Raw genomic sequence first — 19,665 nt, forward strand, 5'->3', positions numbered from 1 at the left:
GAGTATCGAGGGTGGCTTCTAGAGTAAGAAAACTTCATGTAGGAAACCTCGTTATCTGCATGCTTCTTGAGTGAATAAGATTCTCCTAAAGACCCCTAGGCCTTGGTCATTGTCTCGAGGAGTATGGGAGATGATATTAGAACCCCTATTAGCTAAAACTCATAGAGAGTAAACCCTATTTTGGTAGCCCTTATCTCATGAATTGGTGCCATTCCCTAATGAACCTTATCTTAATAGCCTTGTTGCCATTCCCTTTGCACCTTCCCTTGAGCCCACTGTGCTATCTCTTTTGACAGCCCATAATTTGTCCCTTCTCAATTTACAAGGATTATTAAAGTCAATAATTTGCTCAACTACAAAAAGAAGAAATGCAAACTCCTTTTTGACCTAATTGACATCTCCCCAAAAATCTCTAGGGGAGGTAAGAGGAAGAAAACCCTAAAAGGTAGGTGTATGGAACCTATTATTAAGCCCAACACTTGCATGAATTTGCATCATCAAAGTTATTACTTTGATCTCAGAGCAGCACCATTCAATTTGGATCCTTTAGAAGACTTACATCCTTTCAATGCCGAAGAAGAAGCCAATAGGATGTTGGCTATTAGTAAGGAGCTAGGTTTGTCCTTCTCAATTCCTAATGAAAAGGTGGTTTAAGTATATCCTAAACAAATTCAGAAGGAGTTAGTAGCTTTTAAAGGCCTTAATTGAGTCGTTTAGAGGCTCTTTTTAATTCATCTCGAAGTCTTGTTTCAGTTTTTTATTGCTTTGGATTGTGCAACTTTCAAACCCCCTTTTAATATTCTATGTTTCTTCTTTCTTTATTTGATTGATTGTTGTTCAGGAGTGGTCTTCTCTTGGTTTTTTTAGGTTCTGTTTTAGTTTTCTCAAATTTTTTCTTTTTGATTAGAAAGGTGTGTTTTGCATTTTGATTTTGATATGGCATAAGTTTCTAAGTTTCTGGCAATCCTTTTCGGTTTTATTCTTCTTCTTTTGTCCTTATTCTGTTTTCCTTTTTTATTAATAATATTTTTTTTTCTTTACTTATAGAAAAAAAGAAAACTACAAGGGTTTTGATTCCCTGACCATAAAAAGATGTATAGACAATTTAATTTACATAATTAAATTCAAGCTCAATTTTATTTTTTTCCTCCTACATCAAATAGTTGTATTTTTTTTATTTGTAAGTTTAATATATATATATATATATATATATATATATATATATATATATATATATACTTATATGTGATTTAATGTATTTTTCTATTTAATGTAATTAAATAATGTAAACAATATGTGTAGAAAAATAATTTAAATATTATATTTAATAAAATTCATTGTTTTTACAATTTTTACAAGATTTTTTTTTTCAATCTTTATTAAAGTCCATTTTTATTTATAATTTTAAAAAAATAAATTTTAGTCAGTTCCGACCGAAACAAAAACTGATCTTATCTAAATTGAGCTTAGCACCGGACCAATTAGAAATTTAGAATAGAAATCATTAAGAACCGGACCATCTCAATCCGGTTTCAATTCCTCTTTTTAAATTTGAGTCACCAATTTCGACCCGAAACCGGTAATCAGTGTCTGGCAAGGTCTATGCCCCCTTGAATTCCAGTATTCCACCGCACAGTAGACAAGAATCCTGAGGCAGAGGATGTCTTGTATGAATGAAAAATGATGTGGCAATTGCAAAGCACCAGGTCATCTCTCATCTGATTCTGTGCAAGTGGTGATGCAGTAAAAACACTCACCCAAAAATCAAGCCTGAAATTGGGCAAGAACCCATGTTCCTTCTTCTGCTTGCCCTTTCTCTGAAATCACACTCACTCACTTCCTTGCAAAAACAGAAACTTTCCTAAAATCTCTCTCTCTTCAAGTTACTTTGTCCCATTCTCCCATCTAATCCCTTCCCCATTTTCCCACCTAAATTGCCCTTTACTCCACTTTCACATTGCATTTTCCACTCTCCATATAGATCTGCCCATTCAAACCCACCTTAATTTCATTGTATATTTTTCAAATCCAATAGTTTGGTATAAATATATATCCAGTTTTCAGATCTGGAGATAATCGGTTAATGGGTCCTTTTGGGATGTTGTAATGATGTAATTAAAGAGGCATTTTCATAGCAAAGCTTGGAGGGAAGATGGGATCCAGTGGGAGCAAGGCCTACAGTGGTGGTGCATCGTCATCGTCAAGTGGAAGTGGCGGTGGTGGTTGGAACGGACGGAAGGGGAAATGTAAAGGCAGTAGGGTTTTCCAGTCTTCTTGTCTTGGAGCGCCTTCTGGTTCTCGTGATACTAACAATGATGATGATAATGTCAGTCACTTTATTATTCCTTTGTCTTCAAATTTCCCGTCTTTGGATTTATATGCAATGTGGGTTTTGGTTCTTGTCCAGTGATTAGTTGCTTTCAATAATTTCCACATTCTTGTATGAACTATCTGCCATTGTGTTTAGTTTTACGGAGTGAAATTAACCACCCTATTCATCATTTCTATTATCATAAATTAGCTTAGCTATTATGGTTCTAATTGCTGTTAGCAATTACATTGATAATTCTTGCATACAATTTCCAGGGGATTTGGTCAAATAACTTTAAGCTTCATGAAAAAATTATCAACAAGATAACATTCTACAGTTGTTAGGCATGCTCCTTCTATGAAGCCTTTGGAGCCCAAGGATTTTTTTTTTGTAACTTTTAATAGTCGATTGGTTGGATTTTTTTTTAATGCCTTTGTGGTAAGATTTTAACTTCTGAATGGTCCTGCCAATGTCAATGCAATAAACACAGTTACATAAAATTAACGTCTAAAAGGTGAATATCACAATATGATTGGCTTTTTGCTCTACTCTTGAATTGAAGCTGTCCTTTAACCCTCCATAACTGCTACTAGGTTTTGTGCTACTCTTAGAAATTGTTAATGAAGCAGGGAGTGACTCAGAGGAGACCAACGAAGAGGAACAACAAATAATGAGCTTTTTACTTACTGATTCTAGGAATAGTTTGGACAACAGAATTCGCAGTGAGTTTTGAGTTTGTGGTGAACCATGCATAGTAGTACTTTTTCTTTGCACTCATATGTGTATATGATGAATGCTGAACAAGTTTTAGGAATTATTTACTTGGTAGTGTTGATGTTTTACTATGAATTCTTTTGATTGGTTGAATTCTGCTTTTACTACTTACAAGTTGAAAAAAGTACTTGCCTGTTTTATACACAATTTAATAGATCTGTGCCTCACATCCCTTGGTGCATTGCAGCTTTGCTTAAACATGTGGTTTCTCTACTAATGTCTCACTATATGAAAATAATATCATAATCCCTTTCGTTTAAATTTTATAGAAATTCACTATTGGTAGTCAATTTAGAATTTTGGTTTTTAACTTTGAATATATGACAATTTTGGACTGATCTGGATCCGTCCACAATGAAATTTCAGTCCAAAATCCAAAAGGAAAAATTGTGTCCCTAAGGGACACCCAAGTGATCAATGCTTGGATTGGAGTTCGTAGGTTCAAAGCACTGGGTAACTGCCTATTGTGCAGCTTAACCACTGGAACAGAGAAAAGAAAGGACAAAATTGTAACAATTAATTGTGCACTTGGATGAATGCTGTTTTAGTTGGACCATCAAATAGTTTTCTTTTTTGGCAGGTTATCCTGCTAGTAATATTTTTATGAGTGGTGTAAGATTTTGATATGCTAGAATCTTAAGGACTAAAATATTATTGACCATGCTTCAGGTTTGTGATCATGTGAGCAAAGAAGATGGAGGCAATGCTTCGTCTACTAGCCAGACTGAAATAGAGTCAGATCAGGTCAAAATTGAATGTTTTAGAAAGGTCAAAGTCGAACAATCTGATGAAACTTGTGTATCTTCTAATGTTGAGCTTGATGAGTGGAATCAAGCAAGTATCACTAATACTACCTCCAGGATGGGTAACAACTCTGCCCGAGCTGCTTCTACTCCATCCTTGACATCTCAAAGTAGCTTTCTTTCTCGCTTTAGTTTTGTTCCTGGTAATGTCAGTTTTAGACTAAGCAGAGCAACCAGTGTAGGATCATCCAGGCCTTACCATATCCCTTCTACAAGCCTCCAAATGCTCAATGATGAAGAAGAGATTCACCTTCGGCCAAGATCTGCCAATGGCATCATGGAGGGAAATGAAACTTGTCAAAGTAGCAACTTGCTGCCTACCTCTTTGATCAATAGAACTCATACACAACAGGGTGAAGACTCTTCTTCAAATTTGGGATCTCACTATCGAGCATCTGGTTTGAACAATAATCAAGGCAATCAGACAAATTCTTCTGTTCATGATCAAAGCAGAGATTGTGGTGGCACCAGAGTGGGGATTGATGGAACCTCACATTCTCCGAGAATTTTTAGTGATTCGGATAGTTTTGAGACTAGAATTTCTGATAGGCGGATTGGAGCACAAGAACCCGTTGAACGTAATGTTCGTTTTAGTCGCACCCTTAGTGTGGGAAGACTTCGTGACAGAGTTCTTCGTCGATCATCACTATCTGATGTTACGTTTTGCCCTTTGCAACAAGAGAGACAAGTGAGAGATGCCATTCAGGTTAGTGGGAGACAAGCTTCAGGTGGTGAAATGAGGGTATCAGAATCTGAAGGTGATACTTTAAGCTCTCCAACTTCATCTGGTTATCCTCCTTCTGGCACCTCTAACTCCTTGTTCAGTGTTCACGATCATGATCTGGAACCTGCAAGATCAAGAGATGCCAGGTATCATGACCTACTGGAACATAGGTCAAATTTCCTTGAGCGAAGGAGAAGAATACGATCTCAGGTTTGTAAGCCCCTGTAATCACTGGAAGTCTTTATAAGGCATGTTTTCTAGGAGATAACACATAGTATATTTGGCTTGGAAAATTTTTATAACAAAAACTGTGTAAGGCCAGTGTTGTTTGATGTGGAATACATGTAATATGTAGATGCCTACCATTTGGGAGTATCTGGGATGTAAGTTTTGGCCTAGATTTTTTCCACTGGGTTATCTAGATTTGATATGTTTTGCCTTCCTGTTTCCTGAACTCTTTTTAAGCTATTAAGCGAAAAAAAGAAAGGAACTCTTTTGGACTAAATCCCATCCCATCCCTATACCTCCCTCATGTGTTTAAGGGTTGACATATGGATTATTGACCAACATATAAATGGTGTAGGTTCGTGCTCTTCAGCGGTTGGGAAGCCGTTTCGAGAACCTGTCTGGACATGAGAGATCTTGTATATTATCCGGCCATCATAGAATGGGTCGTTGTGCATGTCGTTTAACTAATAGGGATCCCAATTTAAATGATGACACAAGTGCTAGAGCTAGCATATCAAGAATTGTCATGTTAGCTGAAGCTTTGTTTGAGGTAATATGCTATTACCTTCAGTGAAAGTCATCCTTTTGTATATTTTTTATGTCAAGTAAATCTCTATAAGTTGAATATTTTGTACTTATTTTAATTAGGTTCTGGATGAAATTCACCAGCAATCTGTGGTGCTATCCTCTCGCCCATCAATGTCGTCACTTGGATCTGTACCTGCACCTACTGAAGTAGTGGAATCTTTGCCAGTCAAATTATACACGAAGTTGCAAAAGCAACAGCATGAGGAGGCAGCTCAGTAAGCTTTCATTTCGTACATCAAAATTTCTGTTTATCATATCTCAGATGGAACCACTTCAATTTTATTTGAATGATTGATGAAAGATAACTTTGAAAAATTATTTTGATCTATATTTTGCTTTGAATGTCTTCCTATGATGTTAGGAGGATTGCTAATTACGTATTTTATTAGCACAACTTGTATGATGTAAGCTAGTCACAATTCAGTTGGCTACTTAATAAGAAAGTGAACTGTGACTAAACTAAAGCATGTTCAGAGAAGCCTGGCTTCTTTGGTTCCATCAATTATCTTGAGTTCTTTGTCATCCATTGCTGCTGTAGGGATGTGTCTGCAATCTAGCTAGTCTTGAACTTTATATAGTCTTTTTCTTCTTTCATGTTGATTAATTTTTTTGTTTGCCTTACTCAACTCAACTAGATATTAGTCCTTACTTCCTTAATGTTATCTTGGTCCCAAATTACTTGAGTGAATGTATATTTTTAGTTGTTGAAAATTGTGAAATACTGCCTTACCAAATGAGAAAATTGGAATATCTGTGTTTATGTATGTTTCTTTGTTGATGGTAAACGCTTGTTGTTTTGTTATGCCGTTTTGGAGGTGGCATGATTTTCTTGTTGGAGTGTATCTCTAGAATCTTCAAGAATCATCATTTGTCATTATAAGTACTATGTGATGAGATTTTTGTATTTGGCATCATCATGGTGTAGTGTGTGTGTTTGTTTGTTTCCTCATTTTTCTTTTCTTTTTTTTTTCCTTTTCTTTTTGTTTTTTAATAAGCCAGAAGAGAAATGATAAATGTTTTCAAGCTATGGCAAATTTTCCAATTTTAGCTCAAGGCCAATATGTCTAAATTTCTTTATTGGTCATTTTTAGTTTAACGTGAGCCTGGACGCAAAGGTAAGGTTGCTCCTTTGTGATCGAGATCAAAAGATCATGGGTTGGAGTGTTCAAAACCAGAACAATCATAAAAGTCTTTTAGGATGCTCCATTGATTTTCTTAATTATCAGAACTGCAAAGATTGCTTACTATCCCATAAATTTTCAGTTTGTGAACCATGAAACCAGAGCAACTCTTAACTTTGGAAAACTGCTGTTGTTAATCGCTGTGGCTTAGTTTTACCCATGTTCACGAAAATTCAAAATAAAAAATTTTTTGTATGCTAAGTAATGAAGTCCTATTCTTTAAAAAAAAAAAAAGGTAACAAAGTCCTATTAATCACTCACATACTAATACATACATGTGTTGTGCTCAAACTCAAGCAGCATAGCTTTCTTGTATCTTCTGCTTTTGATTTTGTATTGCTACTTCAATTCAGACCTGATAAAAATCTTAAGTTTCCATGCCAAAAAAGCATAAAATATCTTTGGAACTTAAGAAAAATTTGAATTCGCATGAGTACCCAGGCTGGAACAGGCTGTTGTTCAACAATTTTGCTTCTGATTCTATCTCCAAAATAAATCCTTTGCACACCTACCGACCACATCAATGTTCTATCATGTATTAAATCTCAAAGGACATTTTTGCAGTAGCATTGTCACTCCATATGGCAACCTGGAGGCAGCTACATCTAATTTTGCTTGTGATATCCTGCATGTAGACACAAGGTGTTTATGCATTGAATATACTATCATCTACAAATAAATACTTAAAAACCTCATTTCGTTTGTGGCGTTATATTTTTTTCTGTTTTCTAAGTGGATTTAAATAGTGTAATGTTTTATGTTACTATTAATGATGTTCAATATTAGATTCTGTTGTCACTGGAAGCATTTTTCTTCCCTATGCATACTTATGTGTACTGTACATAATCTTATCTAGTTATTCTCAATATATTCTTATTCAAATCAATGTAGTTCAAATTGAATGCCTTAATATTTATTTTTATTCTTAAGCGGCTTATTTACTTATTTTATGATAACAGATGCTATATATGCCTTGTGGAGTATGAGGAAGGGGACAGCATGCGGATACTGCCTTGCCATCATGAATTTCATAGAACATGTATAGACAAATGGCTCAAGGAGATCCACAGGTATGAGTGTATTTGTAATTGCTTCAATTTTCTAAATTGGATCCTGAATTTATAACTAAAAATAGTTTTTCCCCATAATAAGCAATTGAATTATAAACTATATAAATACTCATCTATCCGTGTGTTTTGCGTGCTTAATTTAATCATTGGAACTCCCTCAAATTTTGTTTGTGGGGGTAGGGCAGAGTGGGGGATCAATTCCAGTGTTATTAAACGTGTGACGTAGGCATGCCTCAAGCTCAAGACTCACAAGGCTCTAACTCTAACGTCTCTACAAGAAAAAGGCTGGCAATCTTTAGTAGGTGCTTGCCTTATGTGCCTAGGCATGCACCTTGTTCTAGCTCAATCTCTAGAAAGGCACGCCTTATTTATTTCCACCTCTTGCCAGCACTTCCTTCGGCAAAAGACACGACCACTAGACTCGGAATTTGTTGAGCTACTGGAATCTGGGTTGATGCACCAGTAAGCCATCAAAATTAGGGTTGCTGATGATGAGAAGTCATTGGAATCTTGTCAAACCACCACACACAAGATCGCAGACCGCCTATATTTCCATTTTCAACACCCATACTTCTTTAATCTCTCTCCTCACACACTGTTTTCAATTTTTCTCATTGTCTCTTTCATCTATAATGCTTGTTGGAATCCTCTGTTTATAGTTTATATGAAATTATTATCCTGTTTTGTTTTTAACACCACTAACAATACTATGTGGGCCTTTTATATCGAGATTTTCTGAGATTGCTTCTTTGTTGTTTTTTTTTTTCAAAGAAGACATCAACATGCTATTTGAGTCGTCTATTTCTTGATTATTTGCCCTCTATTTCTAAAAAATGAAAGACTAACATGTTATTTAGGTCATAAGTTTCTAGGTTATCTAAAATTGTTACCCCCCACCACCACCACCAACACCCCCCCCCCCCCCCCCAACCCCCCCCCCCCCCCCCCCCCCAAAACTCTTTTTTTTTTCCAATAACACTGACAGTGCTATTTGGGTTTGTTTGTGGATACCAAAAGTCTGGAGTTTGTTTTTGAATGTCCAAAATTTGGGTTTATTTTATTTTCTAGCAAGTTCTTATAGTGTTCTTTGCTTTGTTGTTGTTCTTTTAGTATTCTCTTAAAGAGGAAAAAGTATTGTTAATGGTGAAGTTTATTTTTGTTTTATGTATTTTTCTAAGCTTATTAATGCTTTTTATATTGGTTATTTTGATATGTTTGGTTAAACATATCTATGATTATTGGTTTTTTTCTTTTTTTCTTGAAATTATGATTATTGGATTTTAATTTTTATTAAATTTTATATTTTTGAGCCTGACCTCATTCAGCCTCGTGCCTTGTCGCCTTGCACTGTGGTTAATTCAATAAAACACTAACATTTAGAACATTACAATTGAAACCCTATTTTTATTTGTGTTTTGATACCGGGAACCTGTTAGCTATCATGGTTACACACACTGTAACTGTTTATTTGTTAGAAAAATAAAAACATTAAAAATTGTATCTATGGGTTTTTTTTTATATAAAAAAAGTTGCACATTTGGAATTTAAATAAATAAATAAATACATGAAACTCTTTATTTTTCTAATCCTCAGTCTCCAAATCATAATGCCAACAAGTATAAAAGTCCACCATTGACTTGATGTAGAATTAGTCCTTTATTTGGTGAAATAATCTTTAAGCAAACCATGTATCTGACAAGTCACTATCAAGTATCAACACTAATGTTGAATTGTTGATGTAAGGTTACAATATTCTAACCAATTGATTGCTTATCATACATATCTTCTTACCATTTTGATGAGAAGAATGATGTGGAGATCATATCATAACTTGTGTTATTATTGTGTTTATATGGGTGTTGTGCCACAGCTGTGGCTAGTATCAATAGTGTCATTTCACTTGAAGTGCTGATAACACTATGAAATGCAATTGCAAATGCACTGCATCTGTGGTGAACCATCATTTTCATTGGTTTATTTGGACAGTAAATTTTGTAAGGCCATCAATTTGATTTGAAACACTGCTTTAGTTTTTGAGGTAACAACTCTTTTTGGAAACCAAAAGTCACTGGTTATACCACCATGCCAAAGAACCCTGAAATCACCAAGAACAAAACCAAAGCAAAATTCTTTAAATTAAGGCTTTTATCTAAATGGTAGTCAAGTAATCAAGTTGCTTCTGTCAGGAAACTGAGTATGTTGATGAATGGTATGCACTGCAATTGAGATCGAAGATTTTTTATTGCTGAATTCTTTAATCAGGAGAGAGATGGTGAATTAGAGAAAATAAATTTGGTGAAGCAGAGAACATGAATTTAACTTCTTCTTCTTAACTATCATATTATGCCCCTTTTTAAAAAAAAAAAATAAAGATGCAGTTTATTATTATTTTTTTCTTGAAATGATTTCTCTAACCAATCAATTGCAGCCCATCCTTTTATTTTTTGGTGATATCAACAGCAGTGAACACTTTCCTTAGATTGAAAAACGCTTTTGAAACTATAGATGTACAAGTTTGTATGTGCTTGTATATTTGACATTCCCATTTTGGTGCTGAATAATAATTGCTGAAACTAATTAAAGGTTGAACAAAAAAGAGCAAAATGCCTAGCAGAGTTACTAGAAGCAAATTTCTGTGGATTGGACAAGAGTGCTTATCAAAATTGTATATTATGGAGCGTACCAAAGAATCGTGAGAAGGAAGGAACCTTGCCTTATATTCTTTGCTAAGATTTAATCTATGAATCATTTAAATTCCTGTGAACAGAACTTGTGACTACTGTTTAATAGACAGCCATCTGGGATTGATATCCTCTGCCTAATTCATTTTAGACATTTATTACTTTGTTCACAAAATCAATGACGCCTAAGTTTTATGAATATGTTAAGTTTGCATCACCTAATATGAGCAAGTCTCTTCATAATTTCTCTGTTTACGTTTATGGTTTTATTTTCTGACAAGTTTTAAATGTCATGCAATTCATGTCTTTCACAATAGTTGCAAGTAAATGTTCTTTTTGCCAGATGATTTTACTTCAATTGTGTTAATTTAATAGTTGTGTTTTGATATAAAAGCATTTTGTTATCTTGGTTGTGGCTTCAGGGTATGTCCACTTTGTCGTGGGGATGTTTGCAGATCTGATTCATTGCAATCTGCCAGTTGATCAGCTACAGACTCCTGCAGATGTCAAGTTTTTGAATCCTTTTATGCCGGGACATTGGTTGTTGCCTTTCCAATGTATTCATGCTAAGGGATCAGCACCTTGATGACATTTTAGGTTAGGACCATAACTTGGGAGTTCTGTGGGTCTTTATCTAATTATTTATTTCTCAATGGGGTGAAGGTGGATTTTGGTGGCTGGATGGAATCTGTTATCCTTTTTTTTCCTTCACTTGTTAGAGAATGTTTAAATGGTGACTTGAGCCAAAAGGTCCTCTCATCTTTAATTATGAGCATCTTCATTTTCTTGTAATCTTGCAGTTTTCATAATTAAAACACGGATGTTAAAGTAAAGAGTATTGTACTAGTTAGTTGATGAGGTTTGGCGAAATACACAGGTTGGACCTTATATTTTTATAACCTTATGATTGCATTCCGGAAAATTGATACCGTTGAGAATTTGGTCTTTCCATTTAAAATTAGCTATTTTTAACTTTTAGACAAAACTATCTCATAGGCCCAACCCAACCCCCTAAAGTTCACTGAGGACAGAAATTAATTGATGATGATGAAATTAACATAGGATCTATCATGATTAATTATCATATTAATGGTCATAATACATATAATGGTTGTATTTTGAAAATATGCAATTGGAGTTATTATTATTATTATTTTTTAGCGTTTGAAGGGAGAAATTATATTTTTTCTTATTATAATAATCTATCTACATATATTGCTCATTAAAATATGAGGCTTTACGTTAAGTCGAGTGTAATTGTACTAAAAAAAACTCTAAATAATGTAAAGGAAATACTTTTCTTTTCCATTTATTTTCCTGGTACAATTAAGATCCAACAAAGGGTAATTTTAGTATTTAATTTTAAATTAGATTTGACCTTTATTTATTTATTTATTTATTTTTTCTTTAGACTAAGTGGAAATTGGACGAAGTTTGGACGGAAGGACAGGTTGTTAACAGAATCAAAGTTCAAGAATGCAATCATAAGATTTTAAAAATATAGAAAATAATCTTGATATTTCATAAATTTTGAGAATTAAATAGTAAAATATTCTAAAGCAAATAGGAAGCTTCTTGTCCTAAACTGCGAAACGTATAAATTATAAAAAAAATAAAGTAAATAAATAAAATAATAATATTTACGTGATTTACTTTCTTAATATAGGGATACGGTCATAAGTTATGTCATCTATTTGTAATACCCTTATATGCATAGCCTGGTATATTTCACTGTTCCAATGATCGGTGTCGGTCTGGATAATTAAGGATATTAAAATCACATTTAAGACACCTAGATAAGCCCTGAACGTAAATAATTGGTAATTGCCAGATAATTAACTATAAGTAAGAAAAACAGAACATAAAAAGTTAAATGAGCCGGGAGTCACAGCGATGGATGAATAATTACTTGTGTTCTTGGTGTAAGTAACTTAGAAATTAACTTAAAAATCAAAAGAAAACAATTGTTGGGGGACCAAAGGGAATTTCGGCCAGCTTATGTTAGGGTTTGAAATGAATAATTTTGATGCAATTGATTGGTTGTTTTGGTTGAATGAAGTATGTAGACATTGAATATGCACTTGGATTTCATTAGATATTAAATTTATGTAATTAGGGTTCTTGGCATCTTGGAAAATAGGGAAAAATTTGTGGAATTAGTCAATTGATGCCATTGACCTTACTTGAGTTGAGAAATGGTCAATTGTGACCATTTGTGGTGTGTGTGAATTGTTAGAACCAAGTTACAATTCAGATTGGTTAGTGATCAGATTCTGGCAGATTGACCTAGGTCCCTTTCAGGAACCAAAACTAAAAATTTACCAACCCAATTAGTATAAGGCTAATTGGGAATGAAACTAGACACATAATGGACCATTTTTCGTTTAGAAAGCATGCCCAGAAAATAACCATAGGCTAGTGAACAATTAGGTCAAGCTCGGGTGTAGTGCACTGTCACTGTACCAAAATGACCAAATGAATTTGGCTATAACTGGAGCTATATAGGTCCAAATGGCCTGATTTTTGTGGCATTGGAAAGGTATGACATAGCACTACAACTTTCATGAAGAACACTAACTCAAATTCTGGCCATAACCCAGTCATTTTGCCACCCAAATTTGGTGATTCAAAACTGTCAGAACCAAATTAGGTGCCCAGAAATTCCCGCCAGCCATGTTTAAATGGCCATAACTTCGGCTACAAAACTCCAAATGGAGTGATTCAAAAAGAGAATTAAAGTTACAACAATAAGGAATAAGTTTATGAAGAACACTTTGCCAAATTCTAACAGTAACATGACCAATGGAATAATACAAAACAGGACACCAAATCTGAAAATTTTGAAATTGTGCCTAGAAAACCTAAAAATCTAAGAAGCAACTAAAACCAACAAAATTGGTAACCAAAATGTGGTATGTGGGTGAAATTGAAATTTCCATACCCATTAAGCATACGAAAGTCAACAATTTGACTTAAATAGTATCGTGAATAGTAACCCCAAAATACAAATTTGCAAAGAACATTAATTTAAGCATATTAGGGCTAGACATAAGTAATTGTGAATTTATTTAATGGATTTATGATAAATGTGATACTGAAATACTATAAAATTGTGTGTTTCAATTGAAAAAAATACCGAAAAAGAACTCGAGACATCGAGTCAAGGCCAAGAGGCGACTCGCACGAGGTTTGTGCACAACATAAAATGTTCTTTAAATTTCTTTTGCAAAGTGCATGAAATGAATTGTGATTTATTTATATTGCAAAATAATGATTGAAATGTATATTATGCTATTGACCTAAAATGTTGAAAAATTAATTGCATATGTTTTAATTGTTAGTAAATATTTGGTAAATTATTGAGATAGTTTTGAAACCACAGTGTCATGACCATATATTTGAATGCCTCACTAGCATGACTAGTGGGAGGAATTAGTTTTAAATTTTGATTCCCTCTCTGGCTGAAGTGTTGAGGTGTGTGCTAGTAGAGGAAGAAATTGAATGAGTACCCATAGATTGAGCTAGCTAGCCTTGAGATTCCTCATAAGCCTCTGGCTATTGAGATGAACATTGTTCTGATGGCATGATATAACTGTGTGTTTTTATGAAATCTGTTTTGAGGCTTCCGAAATGAGACTGTTTGACTAAAATTGTAAATTGTGTTTTGTATTTGTTTTTCATTTTCAGTACAATATTTGAATAAATGTGATTTGATTTATGCATAAATTGTATTTTAGTATGTTGTGTACCACTGAGTCATAGTACTCAGCGATGGCTGTTTATTGTTGTCACAAGTAGGGAGCCTAGTAGAGCAGCTGAGTGAGCTGCTAAGGAGTATTGGGCTACACCATTGAGATTTTGTAGGGTATAATTTTATACCCTGATTGTGTATATTTCTTTTGATGTATGTAACTGTATATACATGTGTAAATTGGCTTGAGCAGATTGTACAGATTTTGTAATAATATTATTTTGGACTTCTTGATGTAACTTTTGGACTAATGAATGTAAATGAATTTTTCTTTAATGCAATATGTATGAATTTAATTATTACTAATTTTGGAAATAATTAAATTGACATTTTGAGTTATGAAATATTGATTTGAATTATGGAGTTGGGAGAAATTGTGTTGAGTTGAATTTGGTGGTTGCTTTTGGTTGAAGTGTTATATTGGAAGTGTCTTCAACAGGTAAAATTTTTCGGTTTTCTCAAATACAGCCGGCACTTTGCCGAAATTTTCCTAAAATTTGCGGAAAAATGAAAATAGACAAAAATTTTACATGACTTTTAAACCTTAATTAACTATTTTAAATTCCTACCAAAAATGCTCACCACTTCCAAAAAGTAAGAAAATGGTTTTAAAATCCCTTGTAGTATATTTAATGGGTTATCTGTAGGTGAAGTGCGGTAATTCATTAGGTATACTACGGCATCATGTTATACCTTACAGAGGGGTAAGGTGTGACATGTTTTAGTGGTATTAGAGCGAATTTTTGAAGTATGTTTTTACTTGTGAATTTATGTCTTTACTTTGATAAGTACAACTGCTCAATATCCTTATTTGTTACATACAGTGCATTATATTATAAATATGAACTAACTGAGGGAAATCTCCTTATGTTATTTGTTTAGGAGATATCCTAACCCCCAATTTGAAATGGAAGAAGGGGATCACTCAGTTGAGCAGTCGGTAGAGGCTGAGGCCCAAGAGGAAGCCCCAGCTCTGCAAAATGTTAGTGGTTCAGTGGCGCCAGTGCGACACCCTTTATCCATCTACAGCGTAGCCAAGCAAGATATGCTACCCAGTGTGCCGGAACACCGTATCTTATTTCATAAAAAGTTATCCTTCTTAATTTATTTATTATTCACCAAGTGCAAAATTTTACCAATTATATCCATTATTTACAACTTTGATTTATTTGAATTTTCCATAAATTTCTATTGAAAATTCGGCAGAGTGCCGGCTGTAAATTGGAAAAACAGTTCCTCTGAACCTGTTAAAAACACTTCCAATATGGTTTTCAAATCCATAACTCCAATATACATGCATATCAACTCAATCTCCAATTCTCATCACAATTTTCAAAATTTTTGTTCACATCACAATTTAAATTAATTTCATGAATAACTCCTCAACATTTTATTTTTCAACAAAATATACTAATAATTACAATAACATGAAATTTCATATATTTACATTATCATATGATTTCATGAGTTTGTAATTACAATCAAAACTAGTACAAAATGCAAAGTACAAAATACAACCCAAAATCCTAATGTCCTACAAAGTGCACTGCAGATATGAGGTGACTCTGGACTCTGTGCAGATCTGGCTAATCACCCGGTCTAGGGTCTGCTGGACTCCCCAGCTATGTCTTCAGTACCTACGCGTGGAAAAAGCGACGCGCTAAGCAATTCTGCTTAGTGGTGCCAATGTAAAATAAAATAGCTAAAATAAAATAAATATGTAGAATGTATACTGACATTTTATGTAGTCTAAGTTCCTGGCAATTATTATAGTATTATTTGATTAAAATTTAATAAGATTTATTTAGATTGCCCAAGTAACCTACACTAGTCGACTGGACTAGATAAACGGGAAAACTGGCACTGGGTATCAAGTACCTCGGGCCATCACACCATCGGTCACATTGTGTCTCCCGGTGTACAATAGAACAGCTAATAAAGCTGTAGTAAACATTGGGCATAGGGCCAAGCATCACACTGATATCAGAATGGCTAAAAGCCATAAAATCACAAAATGGCATAATGCCATGTGCAGTACTACTAACTGAACCCTATTGGCATGTCAACCTATCCAAACCAATCATTATAGGCATACTAAGGCTTTTAACACAATTAATGATTCAATTATTTATTTTTATAATGTAGAGGTCACTATTCAATTGACTAATTTCACTCAAAGATTGACTTTTTAATTTATAATAAGTTTGTTGAACCTAAGTTCACAAAGATACCACATTTTGGTTTACAAAAGTGTTGGCATTAGTTGCCAAACAATACTTAAAACCAATGAAGAATAATTCTAAAATTTCAGTTTTGAGTACTAGAGTTCACTGTTCCATTAGACTATTCTACAGTGAGAATTTGATCAAATGTTCTTCATCAAAATTGTTCCTTATTGTGTCTAGTTACATTTATTTTTTTGAATCACTCCATTTGGAGTTTTGTAACTCAAGTTATGGCCTAAACACCATAACTGGCCAGATTGCAATTTTTCCAGAATTTCTGAGTAGAATCAATTCTAAAATTTTTGTACACTGACTGCAGGTTAGTTTTTTGGATATGTTATGGTCAAAATTTGGGTTTATTTTCTTCATGAAAGTTGTTGGGCTATGTCTCAGCTTTCTACTGGTAAAATTTCAGGTCAATTGAACTTTTCTACACTGAGTTATGACCATTTGAACAAACACTGTTTATTTGGTCATTTTCCAGGAACAGCATGTTGGTCACTCAGATTAGGGTAGTTTTTAGGTCAACTAGGTTTGGTTTTCTGGGCAGGGTTTCTTCATCAAAGTTGTGACATTATGTGTCTAGTTTTATGTCCAATTGGCTTTGCAAAAATTGAATCTACACAACTCCAGTTATAGCTGCCCAAACCTACTGGACTCACACCTAGTCCTGCAAGTCAACAAGAGCAGCATGCCTAACCTCAATTCCATTGTCCTAAATCACTTCAATTCCTCCTCACATATAGTCAAATGGTCACTAATTAACTATTACAATGTTCATATACTATTACATGAGCAAACCCTAATTTTGTTCAAGTCTCCAAGTTTTCAAGTTCCATTCATACATTACATTTGCACTTAATTGTTCAATCACTCAACTCATGTCAAGGGCAGCTCACATACACTTTGTTTCAAGGAAATTCATCAAACCCTAACCATCCCTAAGCTGCCGAAATTATAGGGATGAATACTCATAAATTTTATTCTGTTTTTCTTACAATTTACACTTATCTCATGGCCTTAAACATGAATTGAATAAGAGAGGGAAGAGATTGGACACTAACCTTTAATGGAGTCAATCCCAAGCTTGTAAAAGCTCTTCTTTGTTACTTCTTTTTGCTCCCAAAAGCTTCACTAAGAGGAAATATTAAGGTTTTATGTTGACAACTTAGGGTTTGGTTGAAGAAAAACCAAGGAAATGAAGCTTTGGAAAGCTTGGCAATGGATGAGAGGGAAGAGGACTAGTTTCGACCAAGGAGGAAGATAAGGATTGTCACACCCTACCCCTTTGTAAGGCATAATATGATCCCATAGTATACCTAATGAATTACCAAACTTCGTTTACTGATAATCCATTAAATACACTACAAGGGATTTTAAACCTTTTCTTACTTCTTTTTTTTTTTTTTTCAGTGGTGAGCACTATTGACAAGTTTTAAAAATTTTCCTTTACTGAAGTGAAACCAAATAATGAATTTAAAGTATTAATAATTTCTGTAAAAATTTTGGCAGAGTGCCATCTGTATTTTGAATAAAACAGTTCTTCAAAAACCTGTAAAAAGCACTTCCAATATATTTCTACAATCCCAAACTCCAATAAATTTGTTCAACACAATAAATTCCTCAACATTTGTCAACAAAATTCAACAATCAATTTTCCAGTGTTTCCAAAAGATGAGATAGAAAAAATATGTCACAATATTTTTACAAGCCAAAATAATTTACAATTTTAGTTTACAACTGCTCAAGACCAAGTACAATATATACATATAGTTCACATACATTACAACAAAAACTACAAAATATGGTACACTCGATATACCCGGTGAAATCTCAAAATGTAGCACAAGTAGCCTACTCTGCTGCTCTGTCCGTCTGTCTACCTGCGACAGCAATGAAAAAGCTATCGCTGAGTAAAATTTACTCAGTGGTGCACAATAATAATTTAAAATACGGTATATAAAACTTTTATTGGTAATTTACAATTCAAATAATTCACAATTTCATGTCACAATTTTCAAAGCTCATATAACACAAATTTGATCAAATAATTGAATAACACAGTGTTGCCAATCAATAACACAACTTAGGTCATGACATAAAATATTCTGAACATACCGTGTTATACACCACGACAAGACATACTCACTCCACTAATCGAAATCAATGAGGGAGGTGGCTAGCTAGCTAATGAACACCCATACTTACCTCAGACTGACAAGTCAAAGAGGGAGGAATATAGTGTACCTATTAGAGCACTTGCAGGCGTTACGTATCGCCATCCCTACAAGCTCCTAAGTACACGTATGAGAGTTCCTAGGAATCGTAGGAGTTACGTATCGCCGTCCCTACTTTGCTCCGATACCACTAAACACAATTTATCTCAAAATTTCCATTTGTAAAGTAGGCAACACAATAATTTCCAAATAAAATTTACAAAGCCAAAACAATAAAAAATTATTCATAATTCATTTCTCCAAATAAAGTTTCTAGTAAAAGCAGTAAATATAAAAAGTATTGTGCACAGACCTCGGATGAGTCGCCTCTTGGCCTTGACTCAATGTTTTCTTCCCCTTCCCTGAGTCTTTCCTAACTGAAACACATAATTTAAAGTGTTTCAGTACTCATTTAAACTGTTTTTAACAATAAGGCTTAATAATTAATTTATTTAATTCTATTATTTTCCTTAGTCAACATATAATGTTGACCCTCGATGCACTCTAGGTGAATTAGGTTTAATGTTACCAATATGTCACATTTTGCATTTCAATATACTACCAATATAGTGCAACTTACCATTTTTACAAGTTGGCATTCATTGCCAAATTATTTCAAGCATTATTGTATGTAAATGTCAAGTTCTCAATTTTTGTGTGCTAGATTTGTCTAGCTTAAAGTCCTATTTCTCTTGGTTTTTAGCTTCTGATCAAAGAAGTAAAATTGTAGATCTATGTCTTATTGCACGCGGGGCAAAATTTCAGGTCATTCTGAGTTGTATAGACCAAGATATGGTCAATTTACTAAAGCTAGACAAATTGCACTAAAATGGCAACTTTAGGTCATTTTTAGGTCATTTCTGGTTCTGGCAGTTTTTATACCCGAACTTGTGCAAGCTATTTGACTTGCTTATGGTCATTTATGGATTTTGGTGTCTTCATAAGAGTTATAGATCTATGTCTAATCTATTCATGGTAAAAATTTCAGGTCATTTAGACCTGTTTTGAGTGAGTTATGGCCAAAACAATAACTGCTGCCCAAATGGTCAATTTTCAGGTTTTCAAGTCACTAATCCGGATTTGGTCATTTGTCAAGTCACTTTCTGGATAGAA

The 19,665-nt window shown here is 34.0% G+C and overlaps 1 protein-coding gene across 2 annotated transcripts; it reads left to right on the forward strand.

Annotated features, from left to right (window-relative positions):
• The first annotated feature begins 1,622 nt into the window (after nucleotides 1-1,622).
• LOC110640675 (uncharacterized) lies at nucleotides 1,623-11,152 on the forward strand. Of its 2 annotated transcripts, none has more exons than XM_021792079.2 (6): nucleotides 1,623-2,326; nucleotides 3,755-4,822; nucleotides 5,196-5,390; nucleotides 5,489-5,643; nucleotides 7,569-7,679; nucleotides 10,783-11,152. In XM_021792079.2, exons 1-6 carry the CDS (start codon nucleotides 2,153-2,155, stop codon nucleotides 10,841-10,843), a joined length of 1,764 nt encoding a protein of 587 aa, XP_021647771.2. In that variant the 5' UTR covers nucleotides 1,623-2,152; the 3' UTR covers nucleotides 10,844-11,152. The 2 variants fall into 2 exon arrangements, with proteins under 2 accessions (XP_021647771.2, XP_021647780.2); XM_021792088.2 differs by having other exon boundaries at nucleotides 1,629-2,326; nucleotides 5,510-5,643.
• The last annotated feature ends 8,513 nt before the right edge of the window (nucleotides 11,153-19,665 follow it).

The sequence above is a fragment of the Hevea brasiliensis genome, chromosome 18 (genome assembly GCF_030052815.1).
Source record: "Hevea brasiliensis isolate MT/VB/25A 57/8 chromosome 18, ASM3005281v1, whole genome shotgun sequence".
Taxonomy (NCBI): domain Eukaryota; kingdom Viridiplantae; phylum Streptophyta; class Magnoliopsida; order Malpighiales; family Euphorbiaceae; genus Hevea; species Hevea brasiliensis.